This window comes from Globicephala melas, chromosome 14, assembly GCF_963455315.2.
Source record: "Globicephala melas chromosome 14, mGloMel1.2, whole genome shotgun sequence".
Classification (NCBI taxonomy): Eukaryota; Metazoa; Chordata; class Mammalia; order Artiodactyla; family Delphinidae; genus Globicephala; species Globicephala melas.
This window is the reverse complement of record NC_083327.1, coordinates 67,671,796-67,686,586: the sequence shown is the minus strand read 5'-3', so window position 1 is coordinate 67,686,586 and position 14,791 is coordinate 67,671,796. Positions and strand designations below refer to the sequence as shown.

At 40.9% G+C, this 14,791-nt stretch overlaps 1 protein-coding gene across 8 annotated transcripts in view; it reads left to right on the top strand.

The window, feature by feature from the left end:
- Positions 1-305: 305 nt before the first annotated feature.
- The window catches only part of FUCA2 (alpha-L-fucosidase 2), a 57,657-nt gene continuing 43,171 nt past the window's right edge, over positions 306-14,791 (top strand). For 7 of the 8 annotated variants that reach the window (XR_004038757.2, XR_009558754.2, XR_004038758.2 and 4 more), the window contains exons 1-5: positions 306-733; positions 5,862-6,049; positions 9,028-9,367; positions 10,703-10,913; positions 11,155-11,345. Coding sequence is in view for 3 of the 8 variants with exons in the window: in XM_030853296.2 (XP_030709156.1) it covers positions 336-733; positions 5,862-6,049; positions 9,028-9,367; positions 10,703-10,913; positions 11,155-11,345 (1,328 nt within the window). In the remaining 5 variants the exon portion in view is untranslated. The remainder of the gene's footprint in view (positions 734-5,861; positions 6,050-9,027; positions 9,368-10,702; positions 10,914-11,154; positions 11,346-14,791) is intronic. The other variant, XR_004038760.2, reaches the window with a different exon arrangement.

Below are 14,791 nucleotides of genomic sequence, written 5' to 3'. Positions count from 1 at the left end.
ACACACCCAGGACTCTGGGGAGTGGGAGCGGGGTGTAAAATGCAGAGGCTGAGAAGGATCTGGGTTTTTCGGTGCCACCGGTCAGGGAGGGGTTGGACGACCCGGCTGAGGTTCCCGCCTTGGGATCCAGGTCCACGGTTCCACCCAGGCTGGTCTCTAGCGTCTCCTCTGGCAGTTTCTAGAAGGGTCCTGCGGTTGAGGGGAGAGGTGCTCCCACAGGTCCCTGAACCAGACTCGTTTTTTCTCTCCCAAGCGGATTGACTAGGAGGCTTAGCTGAGCAGCCTCAGGGCTGGCTTTGGGGTAATACTGGCGTCCTTAGTTTTGCAAGTGAGCGATGCAGACCTCCTGTGGTCGTTCTGTTCCGGCGCCGGGACCGCGGCCACTCCCATCCCAGAGAGGAGGGTGCCTCTCTCCTAGGACAGCTTGGTCAGGTGACCTTGGCGGCTCTTACTCAGCCAGGGACCCGGAAGGACGAGGGATCAGGAGGCCGCGGGCGTGCGGGCAGGACGGCGGGCGCGGGGCCATGAGGTCCCCGAAACTGCCTGGGCTCGTACTCTCGCTGCTGCTGCTGCTGTCGCCGCCAGGTCCAGTTGGCGGCGCCGCGCGCTTCGACCCCACCTGGGAGTCCCTGGATGCACGCCAGCTGCCCGCCTGGTTCGACCAGGCCAAGTTCGGCATCTTCATCCACTGGGGCGTGTTCTCCGTGCCCAGTTTCGGGAGCGAATGGTTCTGGTGAGTGCACCTCCCTCCGTCTCCTCTGACCCCGCTTTGCACCCCACTGGCCTCCAGCCACGACCCAGATCCCAGCCTATGCCGGTTTGTTTTGCCCCCCTAGTCAGTTTCACCTCTCGCTGTTTTAGCGGTGTTTAGCATTTCCGGGTGTTAAATGAATAATTTACTGTGTAAGTGGTTCGTGCTGGGTGAACACTGAATTTTTCTTCCGTGTGACTGCAAGAGTTGTCAGACAACTGATGTGACTGGCTTCTCAGCTTCTTGATAGCTGCACTTATCAAGTTGTAGTTATCACTCTGTAGCCACCGAATGACTAAGACAGCAGGAAAGTAATCGACTGTGTGGGGTCATATTGTGAAGCGTGAGCCTAAACTGCCGTCCTTGTCCTTAGAGAATCAGACACCTTGTCCCGTCGCTGTTCTGCTGCTACCTGTCAATTTTTAGTTGTTCTGCCATGAAGTATGGTTTAAACATAAATTCATGGGTATGTGAGACTTCTGTTCCTTTGGGCATTCACTGGCTCTTTAATGTTAAAATGTTACCACGTGTGGCTCAAGAAACAAACAAAAAGTTCTAGAATGTTTACCCTAAAAAACCCCAATTATTAATAGACTGCTATGTGGAAAGTGCTGCACAAAAAATTGCTCTGTAGCTTTTACCTTGAGATCTATGTAAAAATGTGCATGTAATCCCTTACAACTTTGCAGTGTCTCACATACTTTCCTGATTAAATACCTCAGGTATTTTAAGTTCTTCAAGATAGAAATGGTATATATATAGTATACATATATAATATATTCCTAGTGAAATAAGAAAATAAACAATGAGTATTTAAACCTGCTTTATACTATATACATAGTGTACAACAAATTTAATATATACAATATATGTTAGATACATCAACTGAAAAAAAATACCCTATGTGAGAGTTGTGAATTAAGTTTTATTTGGGGCAAAATGAGGACTGAAGCTTGGGAGACAGCCTCTCAGAGAGCTCTGAGGAGCTGCTCTGAAGAGGTTGGGGGGAGAGATCAGTATATATGTGACTCTGGCGAAGGCGGATACGTGCAATCAAGCACACATTTTGGCAGAAGGTTACCGCTTGTCACGAGAAGGGTGCTGCTAGTCACGAGAAGGTTACCGCTAGTCACAAGAAGGTTACCGCTAGTCACGAGAAGGGTGCTGCTAGTCACGAGGAGCAGATTCTACCTTATGATTTTAGTGCTTTTCTAGATATGAGAAGATGCAAGAATTTGGGCTCATAAAATCTTCTCCTGAAAATATCTAATTATCTGAAGGGCTGTTCTGCCAGTTTTTCCCAGAGCACAGAGTGCCTCATTCCTGATCTCCACCCTGAACTCCTCCCAGGGTGTGATGAAGGTCAGTGACTTCAGTGGCTAGCGACTTCATTCTTATAGAACCAGATGGCAAGTGACAATTTCTAGTTGGCAGATACAATACAGAGTATAAACTATATATTGTATTAACATTATACTATAAACATTGTACCACTTTCTATAAAGAGACTTTCTGCAACCAGTAACTCTTCTTATTCAGTTAGGCCAGTTGATGTAAAAGAACTGTATAAACTATGGAGTACTATTCATATACTCTTTTGGAATCAACTTCAAAACCAAGGGACTCTTTCTTCCCATAACTTGTATTACCAAATATATTTGCTTCAGGATGTTATAAATCTTTCTTTGCAAGTTTTGTGCTGTGAGGCATTTTGAGTTTAGTTTTGAAATGTTTCAGATTAGCAAGGTACATCAATTAACAGATTTTTTCCTCTTAAGATATAATAAATTATACTTTAATTTGCCATTTTGTTCAACTGGGAAGATTAGGTAAATATACATTTGGTGCTGGGAGAGGATTTGATTGTTAACTGAAACTAGTGCTCTGTGCAAAACAGCTAGTTTTGAGTCATCTTATTCTTTGTAATGGTTAACTTTTTATTTTCTACAAATGAACACAAAGTTGATTGTTTTGACCTAGGACAATAAAGATAATTCTCATACAAAACAGAGTATATTTTTGATGGTCTGGAAGTGCAATAACCCTGTGGAAGATTCTTTAATTATCTATAGTTTCCCTTTGTGTCCCCTCTAAATCTCTGCTCCCCACCCCAATTTGTCCTGGAGCCATCAACAGTAGAGATGGGTATATCTGACTGTCCTTAATGGCAGTTCGAAACCAAATATAAATTATGGGCTGTTTACTGTAGGTGCCTCTTCTCATCTCTATTAGTATGAAATTTGAGAAGTGACTCTAGACTATAATAGAGAATGCAAGTTCAAATTAGATGTGTTAGGAAAAAATAGGAATCTCTTATCTTTTAACTTTCTGACTGTCCCAGTTTCTCTTTTGTAGTTCGATTTAAAATGTAAAAATGCATCATGTATCAATTAGGATACTTTCACTTCAAGGTATAGAAAACCCAAATAAAAGGTTTAACAATAGGGGTTTGTTACTCTACATAATGAGAAATTTAGAGGTAGTTGGCTCATTGATGAAATCAAAGACCTAAGCTTTCTGTCATCCTCAGCCTGTTGACTTGTCCTGTCATGGTCACATGATGGTGGACAGGCATCACTTCATACAACCTTGTCCAAAGGCAAGTTGTATCTCTTTCTATTAGAGAGGAAACCATTCCCAGAATCTCCCAAGTTGGCTTCCCCTCAAGTTCCATTGGCCAGCTTGGGTCAGGTTTCCATGTGGTAGGTGTGATGGAAACTGGGAAAGTATGTATCTGACTCTTGGGCAGGTAAAGAATAGTGCCTGTGACATATTATGTCCTTCAGTGAAGGCTTCTCAGTGGGATGAACTTCCTGATCATCTTTGGGGATGTAATGCTGATTATGGATTTACTCATCCCTTAGAAACACTCTTATGAAAGGAGTGGTGGAAGGAAGAGTAGAAGATGGGTCAGAGATGGGGCCTGCATCTATTTCATGAGCATAATATTACTGCCACGTTTATCTAAAAATTATGTTTTCGATGTTGTTTTCCTCCTGAAGCTTTGCTTAGGCAGTTTAGGCCCCATTGCTCAGAAACCATGCATATAACCAGTGACTCAGAAACCATGCATATAACCAGTGACTCCTTGAAGGCTGAGTCAATATATTAAAATAACAGCATCTTCTTAATTTTACTGTCATCTCCTCCCCCACTTGTTCTCTGCTAGTGAATATAATACATTTGTGTTACGCTTTATGTGCTTTTTCTTCTTTTGAAGCCTTCATCACTTATGTTACAAAGGACTAACTATGTAAAGATACTACATGTTGCAATTTAAAAGTGAAGAATTAAGAGCAAATGGGTGGCTGTGTTGTCTAGAATGTTCAGGTTGATGAGCTGAGTGGAGTTCACAGAGGGATAGATGGAAAACTATGGAAGTTTACATAAGCTTTCTTTAAGGTGAAGTCAAACTAAATGGGGAAGTGAGGAAGAGAATCTTGGTAATATGTGAGTAAGGGGGATTTAGGAAAGGGAGCTGGGGCAGTTACAGGTGACCCTTGAACGACACAGATTTGGTCCACTTTTATGTGGATTTTTTTCAATAAATATACACTTGGCCCTCTATATTCGAGGATTTCACATCTCTGGATTCAACCAACCTCAGATGGAAATTTTCATCCACGGTTGCTTGAATCCACAGATGCCGAAACTGTGGATATGGAGGGCTGACTGGATTGGCTGACTGGGCTGGCCAAAAAGTTCCTTCAGTTTTTAAGTAAAAATAAAAGACACATTTTTCATTTTTACCAAGAACTTTATTGAACAACATATTCACTGTTTTGTTCCACTACCTTCTGCCATTTTTCAGGCAACTTCATAATTCCATCTTCCCAAAACTTTTTATCTTTTTGAGCAAAGAACTGTTCCAGGTGCCTTTTACAGTCTTCCAGGGAATCGAAATTTTTTCCATTAAGAGAATTTTGTAAAGACTGAAATAAATGGAAATCTGAAGATGCAATGTCTGGTGAATATGGCGGATGAATCAGAACTTCCCAGCCAAGCTGTAACAGTTTTTGCCTGGTCATTAAAGAAACGTGTAGTCTTGAGTTATCCTGATGGAAGATTATGCGTTTTCTGTTGACTAATTCCAGATGCTTTTCGTAGAGTGCTGCTTTCAGTTGGTCTAATTGGGAGCAGTACTTGTTAGAATTAATCGTTTGGTGTTCTGGAAGGAGCTCATAATAGAGGACTCCCTTCCAATCCTACCATATATACAACATCACCTTCTTCAGATGAAGACTGGCCTTTGGTGTGGTTGGTGGTGGTTCAATTCGCTTGCCCCACGATCTCTTCCATTCCACATCATTGTACAGTATCCACTTTTCATTGCCCATCACAATTTGTTTTAAAAACGGAACATTTTCTTAATGTTTAAGTAGAGAATTGCATGCGGAAATACGGTCAAGAAGGTTTTTTTCGCTTAACTTATGTGGTACCCAAACATCAAAGTGATGAACATAACCAAGTGCAAATGATTTTCAATGCTTGATTTGGATATTTTGAGTATGTCAGCTATCTCCTGCGTGGTATAATGTTGATTGTTCTCAATTAATGTCTCGATTTGATCACTATCAACTTCAACTGGTCTACCTGAGAGTGGATCATCGTCCAGTGAGAAATCTCCAGCATGAAACTTCGAAAACCACTTTTGATACATTCAATCACTCACAGCACCTTCTCCATACACTGCACACATCTTTTTTTGTGTTTTAGTCGTTTTTTTACCTTTCTTGAAATAATAAAACATAATATACCAAACATGTTGCTTTTTTTCCTCCATCTTTAATATTAAAATGTCTACACAAAAATTCACCAATTTTGATAAGTTTTTTTTTAAATGCACGCTGATATGACAGCTGTCACAATACAATCTAATTGTTTTGAATGAAGTTAAAGACAAGTGGTACTAGCGCCATCTTACAGAAGAAAACAAACGAACTTTTGGCCAACCCAATACTATGCCATTTTATATAAGGGACTTGAGCACCCACAGATTTGGGTATCTGCTGAGGCTCCTGGGACTAATCCCCTATGGATACTGAGGGATAACTATATCTCAGATGTTTATGTGAATGCTGCTTATATGCTGTTTCCTTCATCTCCTTAGGTGGTATTGGCAAAAGGAAAAGTTACCAAGTTATGTGGACTTTATGAAAAATAATTACCCTCCTGATTTCACATATGCTGATTTTGGACCACTGTTTACAGCAAAATTTTTTGATGCAAACCAGTGGGCAGATATTTTACAGGCTTCTGGTGCCAAATATGTTGTCTTAACTTCCAAACATCATGAAGGTAAGTACAACATTTGCAAAAACTCACAGTGGCTATGAAATGTAAAGTAGTTCTTTTGGACCAAGAAACTAAAGCAAGGTCATCCACAGGAAATCAGAGTTTTCTCTTAGGAGCAATCATAAGTGCTTGCAGCTTAAGAGACCATGTGTTCCACCCACTTAAGAAGCATTATGTATGCAGAAAGGTCATACCCTCCACATGACAGAGAAAAAATGGAAACTGATCACATTTTTTTATATGCATATTTAACAAATTCCAAGTAATCCAAGATTTGATTTGAAGCTATTTGAAATGGGAAGTGGGTTGCAGGTCAAAGTTTACACTTGGAATTGCATTCTTCCTTTCTTTCCACCTTTGTAATGCATTCTGGGAAGGCACCCAGGGGATTATTTTGCTGTAGTTTTGCATCATGACCGACACACAAGGTTGTGCTTTTGGCCAACTCTTATATGGCCCAATTGAGGACAGTTTGCTAGTGATGAAAATGACGCAGGTCACCTGGAAGGAACAGGATTATGGAGCTGTAGTGGTGCCCAGAAATATCAGAGATGGTGGAGGAATATGTAAAGGAAACACAGTGGTTGTATTAGGGTTCTTCAGAGAAACAGAACTAATAAGCAGTACAATATATAGAAAGAAATTGACTCACGCAACTATGGAGGCTGAGAAGTCTAGACCCAAGAGAGCCAGTTGTATTGTTCCAGTCTGAGTCCAAAGGCCTGAGAACCAGGAGAATGGATGATTTAGGTTCCTGTCCAAGTATGAGTGCAAAGGCAGGAGAAGACTGATGTCTCAGCTCAAAGACATGCAGAGAAAAGAATTCTTTCTTAATCAGCCTCTTATTCTGTTTAGGCAGGCCTTCAGTGGATTAGATGAGGCCCACCCACTGGGGGAGGGCAATCTGCTTTACTCAGTCTACCTATTCAAATGTTAATTTCATCTAGAAACACCCAGGAACATATCCCGAATGATGTTTAACCAAATATCTGGGCACCCAGTGGCCCAATCACGTTGACACATAAAATTACCATCATAGTGATCTTCCACTAATAGGATAGATTCCACCCATTACCATTCCAGTATCTATAAGATCAAGGAAGCATCAGCAAATTATTATTGTTCCAACAGCATGTTAATAATTAGACAATTTGTTTGCATAACCATCTTTGCCTTGGAATAAAAAATTTTGCCTCATTGTTTTCCCCAGGGGTGGGTAGGGGATTAGAAGGGAAGAACCAAAACCCAAAATAAGGAATTATCTTAGAATATTTTTCCCATTGGCCACATTCTAGTGGCTTAATGATTTTCTCCTATAGATGTTTCTCAGGCTGAGATGGATATTTATAAAGCGTATTTGCTTGTGAACATGTTGATTTCCTGATGCCTAGGAACTTCTCCAAGCTGTATGGCACAAGGTATTACATAGTGAGCTTATTTAAAAACAAAACAAAACAATCTTAATCACATTGTGAGGACAGATGATGTAGCCCACATTTATCAATTCTCTAGGACTCATATTGTTGGAAGTTTTCATGCTTATGGGAGAGACCCTGCTGAGCCTGGCTGGGCGGGAAGACCACTGTGTGAGCTTCTGGTGGTGCTACTGAACCGAATACCCATGTGGTTTTAGCACCACCAGACATTAGGGTCTGTCAAGTTGAAACATTTTTAATAAGACTTTAAATATCATCAGCAATGCTTTGAAGCTTACCACAAACATCTTTAGAACCAGTGTGAGCTCTTTTAAAAGTTTCTTCAAAATGAATCCAGAGTGTGTCCATCTTAGTCTTGTCCTAATTTACAAGAGTAAAGTGTTGCACCAAAGCACCTTACTTATGTCTGTTCTCAAAGATTCTTTTAGATTTTAGTGGGACAGCAACAATGTATTTATGTTCCTAGGTGCCAACTAAACATTTTGAGGCTTTTTAAATTATTTCTTAAGTATTTCAGTTTATATAGGGCTTTTATGGTTTTTATATAGAACAACCAGCAATCTAAATGCAAATTCCTTTAAAAATATGAATTATTTCAAAGTGCTTATGTAAAGGCAGACATTCTTCTTACCTATTTAGTTGGTAGGTAATTCACTTTTAGGTAATTTAAAGCACGACATCCAAGCTTATGATTTTAGAGTAGGATGAGATTACAAATGGTGGGTACATTGCAAAGTACAGAACTACTGGGGACTAGTACCCCACCCCCACCTTGATAAAATGAATAATGAGGGTAAAGGAGACTTACTACTATACATGGACACCAGTGTTCTAAGAATCATACTATAATAAAATAAATAATCCTAAAACCAGGGAATATACTTTAATTTTTGGTTTAGAAGACAAATAAGCATCCTGCAGGAGTGCATCTCAGGATCTTCACTGTAAGCAGTAATAGTCATTGTTTAGCATGGTAGATACGGAAGATGTTCCTGTCTTAGCTGTGATCGCTAATGTTGATTGCTGATTTTGTGCTAGACCCTGTGCTAGCCATTGGCTGAGGATATAGCAGGGAACACTGCAGACATGATGCTGTCCCTCAAGGAGCTTATAGTCTAAGAGGGAGAATACAGGAGATAGATCAGACTATACAGACTTTATGGGGAACCCTGAGAGTTGCTTTTAAAAATCTTGGTTCTACTTTGTTTAAATTCTCATTTGTTTCTTGTATGAAAGCAAAATGTATACTATGGAAAAAAACTGCCATAAAGCAGTTGTTTGTGGAAACAGTGATTCATGTATTACGTGTACTGCCTATGTGACTTGAAAGCTTTCTTTTTGTTTTTTTTGGCTGCACTGCGCAGCTCGTGGTATCTTAGTTCCCCAACCAGGGATCGAACCCATGCCCTTGGCAGTGAAAGCTCAGAGTCCTAAGCACTGGACCGCCAGGGAATTCCCCCTATGTAATTTGTTTTGGTGTTTGTATATGTGGAAATTTACTAAAACAATTGATATGCTTACAAGCTTTTTAATATAATGTTTCAGGCTTCACCTTGTGGGGCTCAGAGCGTTCGTGGAACTGGAATGCTGTAGATGAGGGGCCGAAGAGGGACATTGTCAAGGAACTTGCAGTAGCCGTTAGGACCAGGACTGACCTGCGCTTTGGACTGTACTATTCCCTTTTTGAATGGTTTCATCCGCTCTTCCTTGAGGATGAATCCAGCTCATTCCAGAAACAACAATATCCACTGTCTAAGATGCTGCCCGAGCTCTACGAGTTAGTGAACCAGTATCAGCCTGAGGTCCTGTGGTCAGATGGTGATGGAGGGGCCCCAGATACCTACTGGAACAGCACAGTCTTCCTAGCATGGTTGTACAATGAGAGGTGTGTGTGTGTTATTAGATTGCTGTTGTGACCTTAAACATTCCTAATACATGTATAAAATTTTCATTCCCTTGCTTCTTGAAATATGTCCTTTCAGGCTCATTTGTGACATGGGGGAGGAAATCATTGTAAATAATGCTCATTAGATATATCAATATTTACTCAGAATAATCAAGAGTTACAAATCAGGAGCCAAATACAACTCAATAGTCTGATTTTGAAATCAGACTAAACGTCACAGGATCAAGAACTTTGAAGACATTAATTTTGTGGGTCCTCATTTTCATCTTCTATTCTGGGACAACTCTATTCATCACTGTTTCTGATGATGTGCTTTTCAATTCCTCTAATTGCTTCTTTTCATCCTCATACATTTGATAATCTTTGCTGCTCAGACAATGTCACCCTTGTCTGTCTCCTCTTTTCCCTCATCGTCAGCATTTCACCTCTTCCTGTTCTCTCCTCTTGCTTTCTAGCATGTTCCAAGCTACCCCATTAGAACAGGAAGTTCTGACTGAGCTCCTTTATGAGGCTTACACTATATGGAGCAAAGTTATATTTGTAACTAGAAAGTACTTGCTATCATGCTAGGAGGTCAGGGAGTGTCCTGCTTGTGTTCTCTGGGCCCACAAAGGGCACACATGCAAATACTCTGGAGAGCTCTTGATATGTAACTGCAGTTTCTCTAGGTACTCCTTCCAAAAGGAAATATGGGACACCCTCCACTTCAATTTGTGAACCAAACGATCCCCTCTAAGTGGAGAAGTGCAGGAGGTACCAACTGCTATGATGAATAATGTAGCAGGGATATTTCATGCTACAGTGAATTCCATGATAATGGTCAACTTTCCTGAGGTTTTTCAATATTAGGCACAATTGTAAGAGAAAGAAAGGCTAGAATATGTGTAGGAGATTATTCAGTCATAGGTGAGAAGAATGTCTTGACTGTAAATTCAATTTTAGCTACCATTCACAATATGGGGGCAGGGAGGAGAACCTTCAAATAATAGTAAAATACTCTTATAAGTGCTATGTGTGCTGGGCACTGGGCTATGTGTTTTACATAAATTAGTTCTGTTCTAATAATAGATGAGGAAATTGATTATTCAGAAGAGTTAGGTAACTTGCTGTGGGACAGCGAACTTAGAAAGTGACAGGCCAGGACTACAATCTCCCCAGGTCTATTTGACTTCAAAACCGTGGGCTTTGTATTATATTCCACTACGGTTATTTTCCAGGAGTGAATTTCAGTCAGACCTCTTTTCAGTGACACTGCTTTTGTGTAAAAATTTTTTACTTTTTGTTTAAAAAAAAAAATCATCCTTTTCATTTCAGCCCAGTTCGGGACACAGTGGTCACCAATGACCGTTGGGGAGCTGGTAGCATCTGTAAGCACGGTGGCTACTATACCTGCAGTGATCGTTATAACCCAGGACATCTTTTGCCACATAAATGGGAAAACTGCATGACAATAGACCAGTTTTCCTGGGGCTATAGGAGGAATGCTGGAATCTCTGACTATCTTACAATTGAAGAATTGGTGAAGGTACAGTAAAATGTCTGGTGACCATTATGGTAGCACTTGTAATAGTGTAGGTGTATGAGAATTATTTTTTCTAAAAATAGCTCAGTGGTCTATAACACAGGACATTACTCTTTTTTCTGTGTGTGTTCTCCTAGATAGTGGCTATATATATATGTCTAAGTCCATAAATACCACATGTTAACACATTCAGGATGGAATTGTTTTCTTTCTCTAAGAACTATATTTATTCTTAATTTTTTAGCAACTTGTAGAAACAGTTTCATGTGGAGGAAATCTTTTGATGAATATTGGGCCCACAAAAGATGGCACCATTTCTGCAATTTTTGAGGAGCGATTAAGGCAAATGGGGACCTGGCTAAAAGTCAATGGAGAAGCCATCTATGACACCCATGCTTGGAGATCCCAGAATGACACTGTCACCCCAGAGGTATGGTAAGTACTATTAGATAGAGGAAGGCATTTAACATTTCTCAGAGGTAAAGAGAAAAGTAAACTAAAAAAGGAAATGGGATGAATGCCCACCTACACAAAACACTTTCTTTACTTACTCTACAAGAAATTAGCATATTTTAAAACACATTATTTATCAAATTGAGCTGAAATCATCTCTAGATTCCTCCAAACAGTGGACAGATTTCAGGGAAAAATATTCAGCTCTTACAAAAATTGTAGGCCATTCAGAAAAATGAAAAAAAAAAAATGCTGAGTGGTTAATCCAAAAGAGACTTCAGGTTTAGTCAGGTAAATTCTAACTTTTGCAGGTGTTACATCGCACCAAATTAGCAGGAGGTGCGCAAGGGCAGAAAAAATATTAAAAATCTGCAAAAATAACAGCATTATTTAAATTGATTAAAAATCTTGTACCTTGTTCCTATTATTCTAATAAATCTAAACCTGAAGTTTCTTTAAAATTATCTTAACTGGCTAACTTTTCTTTTAACTAGTATCTCCTGTAAAAGCCTTGCCACAGGTTCTGTCTGAGCTTTGGAAAGTTCTATGGGCCAATGGGTCAGACTCTGCAAATACGGTGGTTTCTGATGTGCGGTCTTAACATATATAAATAAGAGTAGCATTAGTGAAGCTCTAAAAATTCACCTTATGTTGCCACCAAAGTGAGTACAGCCTGATCAAGTATATATCAAAAGATTAGACTAAATAATCTTCCTTGAACTTATGACTTAAAATAAATTGTCAGTTCACTGAAGAAAATAAAGTAAGGCAGTCTACACAGAAGCAACTGACTATAGAATTTTAGAATGCCGGGTCTGGGAGAAGCCACAATAAGAACTCAGAACCAATCTTTCATTTTACAGAGGCTAGTTTAAATTGGGTTTTAGAATTTGCTTCTGTGTTTGTATTTGACGATGAGGGTGTCTGATCTGGGATTTGACAATGGTTAACCATTATTCCATTACATTTTCTTTCAATAAGTAAAGATAAAAGCCAAGCTACTTATTAGCAAGACCTATAAAGCGTAGCCTGGCTCCGCTGCACCGAGCCCAGTGGCTTGCCATCCCTGCCTTACCAGAGGAGCTCTCTCCCCGCAGGTTCAGCACCTGTGCTTCCCTCCTTGCTGCATCTTTAGATAACTATCTAGACTCCCAGGGCGATCCTTGGAATCCTTTGACACTTTAGCCCTGGCTCACTGTTACTGTCCCCAGAACTACTCTTCACATAATTCTTAGTGATTTTAATGTCAATATTCACAGCTCTTCTAATCTGCTGGCCCCTCAGTTCCGGTACCTCCTCCCTTCTAGGGATCCTTTCCCCTTCTGTTGGTCGTACCTTAGACCTTGTATTTCCAATAATTGTACTCCTTCTATGCTCTCAGTCTGAAGCATTCCATTGTCTAACTCCCACCTCTTATATTTTAGCTCACTTCAGCTTCCAAAGGGATCTGCCGCCTTTAATTCTGTCACTTTTTCTCTTCCTCCTGCCTCAACCCTCTCATGTCTTTTCTTTTTCCTTATCCAGGTCAGGTTCTATGCATCACTCCAGTGCATCCACCCTCAACTCCTTAACTCTCTCTCCCTCTGTCGTACTCATTAAAACTCAGCTTTGATTAAACTCAGCTCTACTTATTCCATATCTACCCCTGTGTAGCTAAATGTGACTAGAAACACACACACACACACACACACACACACACACACACAATGTCAAATGCTCTCGCTTTTGGCTTTAAAGCAAACCCGTGTATCCTGGATCCCATCCCAGATTATCCACTCAAGGATATTGTTCTAGCAATTCTCCCCGTTTGCTCCTCATCTTCAATTTCCCCTCTTTGTTAGATCCTTTCCTATCAGCATAAAAACCTGTTTTGGTTTTTTTCATCTTGAACTCTTTCCATCCTACTTAGATCTCCAGCTACTTTCCCATTTCTCTACTTTCCTTTATAGTAGAACATCTTGAAAGAATGTTTTTTACTTGCTATCTCCAGTTTCTTGCTCCAGTTTTCCTCTTTTTTTAAAAAAACTTATTTATTTATTTATGTATATTTTTGGCTGTGTTGGGTCTTCGTTGCTGCACGCGGATTTCTCTAGTTGCGGTGAGTGGGGGCTACTCTTCGCTGCAGTGCACAGGCTTCTCATTGCGGTGCTTCTCCTGCTGCAGAGCACAGGCTCTAGGCACGCGGGCTTCAGTAGTTGTGGCGCACAGGCTCTAGAGTGCAGGCTCAGTAGTTGTGGTGCACAGACTTAGTTGCTCCACTGCACGTGGGATCTTCCTGGACCAGGGCTTGAACCCTTGTCCCCTGCATTGGCAGGAGGGCTCCCAACCACTGCACCACCAGGGAAGCCCTCCAGTTTCCCTCTTAAACTCACTCTGGTCAGACTTCCACCCCACACTCTATAAAATCACTGTTATCCAGGTCCACAGGAACCTCTCCCTCACTGGGTCAGTCGCGGTCCCTATCATCTGAGCTTACTGTCAGCATTTGCCCCAGGTGATGGCTGTCTCTGTCTTCACTGTGCCTGTTGGCCATTCCTTCTTAGTCTCCTTTGCTGGTTCCACCTCAAGTCCCCGACCACTAAACCTTGAAGTGCCCTGAGGCTCAGCCCTTGGACTTCTATCCTTTATCTTAATTCCCCAGGTGATCTCATCTATTTTCAGGGCTTTAAATGCCATACTGATGACCTCTGCAGTGCAATCATCTTTTTTAAACTCCAGACTCATATATTCAACTTCCTAGTCAGTGTCTCCACTTAAAAATAAAGCATCTTAAACCTGTTGTGTCCAAAACTTAGGTCCTTAAAATTTTGCTCTAAATTAGTTCCACCCACATTCTCCCCCATCTCAGTTAATGGCAGCTTCATGCTTTTAGGTGCTTGTCAGGCCCAAAACCTTGGAGTCCTTAACTTCCCTTTCTTTTACATCCCACAGCCAATCCATCAGTAAATTCATCATATCTTTGAAATATATCTGGAATCTGACCACTTCTCATCCTCTCTGTGGCAACCCTCTTCCTGTTAGTCTCCATCGTTTCCCCGGTGGATTATTTCAGTAGCTTCTTGTCTGATCTATTTCCATCTGTGCTCCTTTAATCTATCTGCTACAAAACCTTTTAAATAATAAGTCAGGTTACGACACTCCCATGCTCAAATTCTTCCAGCGGCTTCCAGTCTTAGAGAAAAATTCAAGACTTACAAAGGCTTATAAGGTCCTATAAAAACGAGCACCTTGTCTCTGTGATCTCATTGGCTATCATGCTATCCTTCACTTCCTCTCCTTCAGTCACTCTGCCCTCCTTGCTGTTCTATCAACAGGCCAAGCATGCTGTTCTATCAACAGGCCAAGCATACTGCATTGGGACTCTGTGCTTGCTGTTCTCTTCCTCTGCTCACATGGTTCTCCCTCACATCCTTCAGGTCTCCTCAACG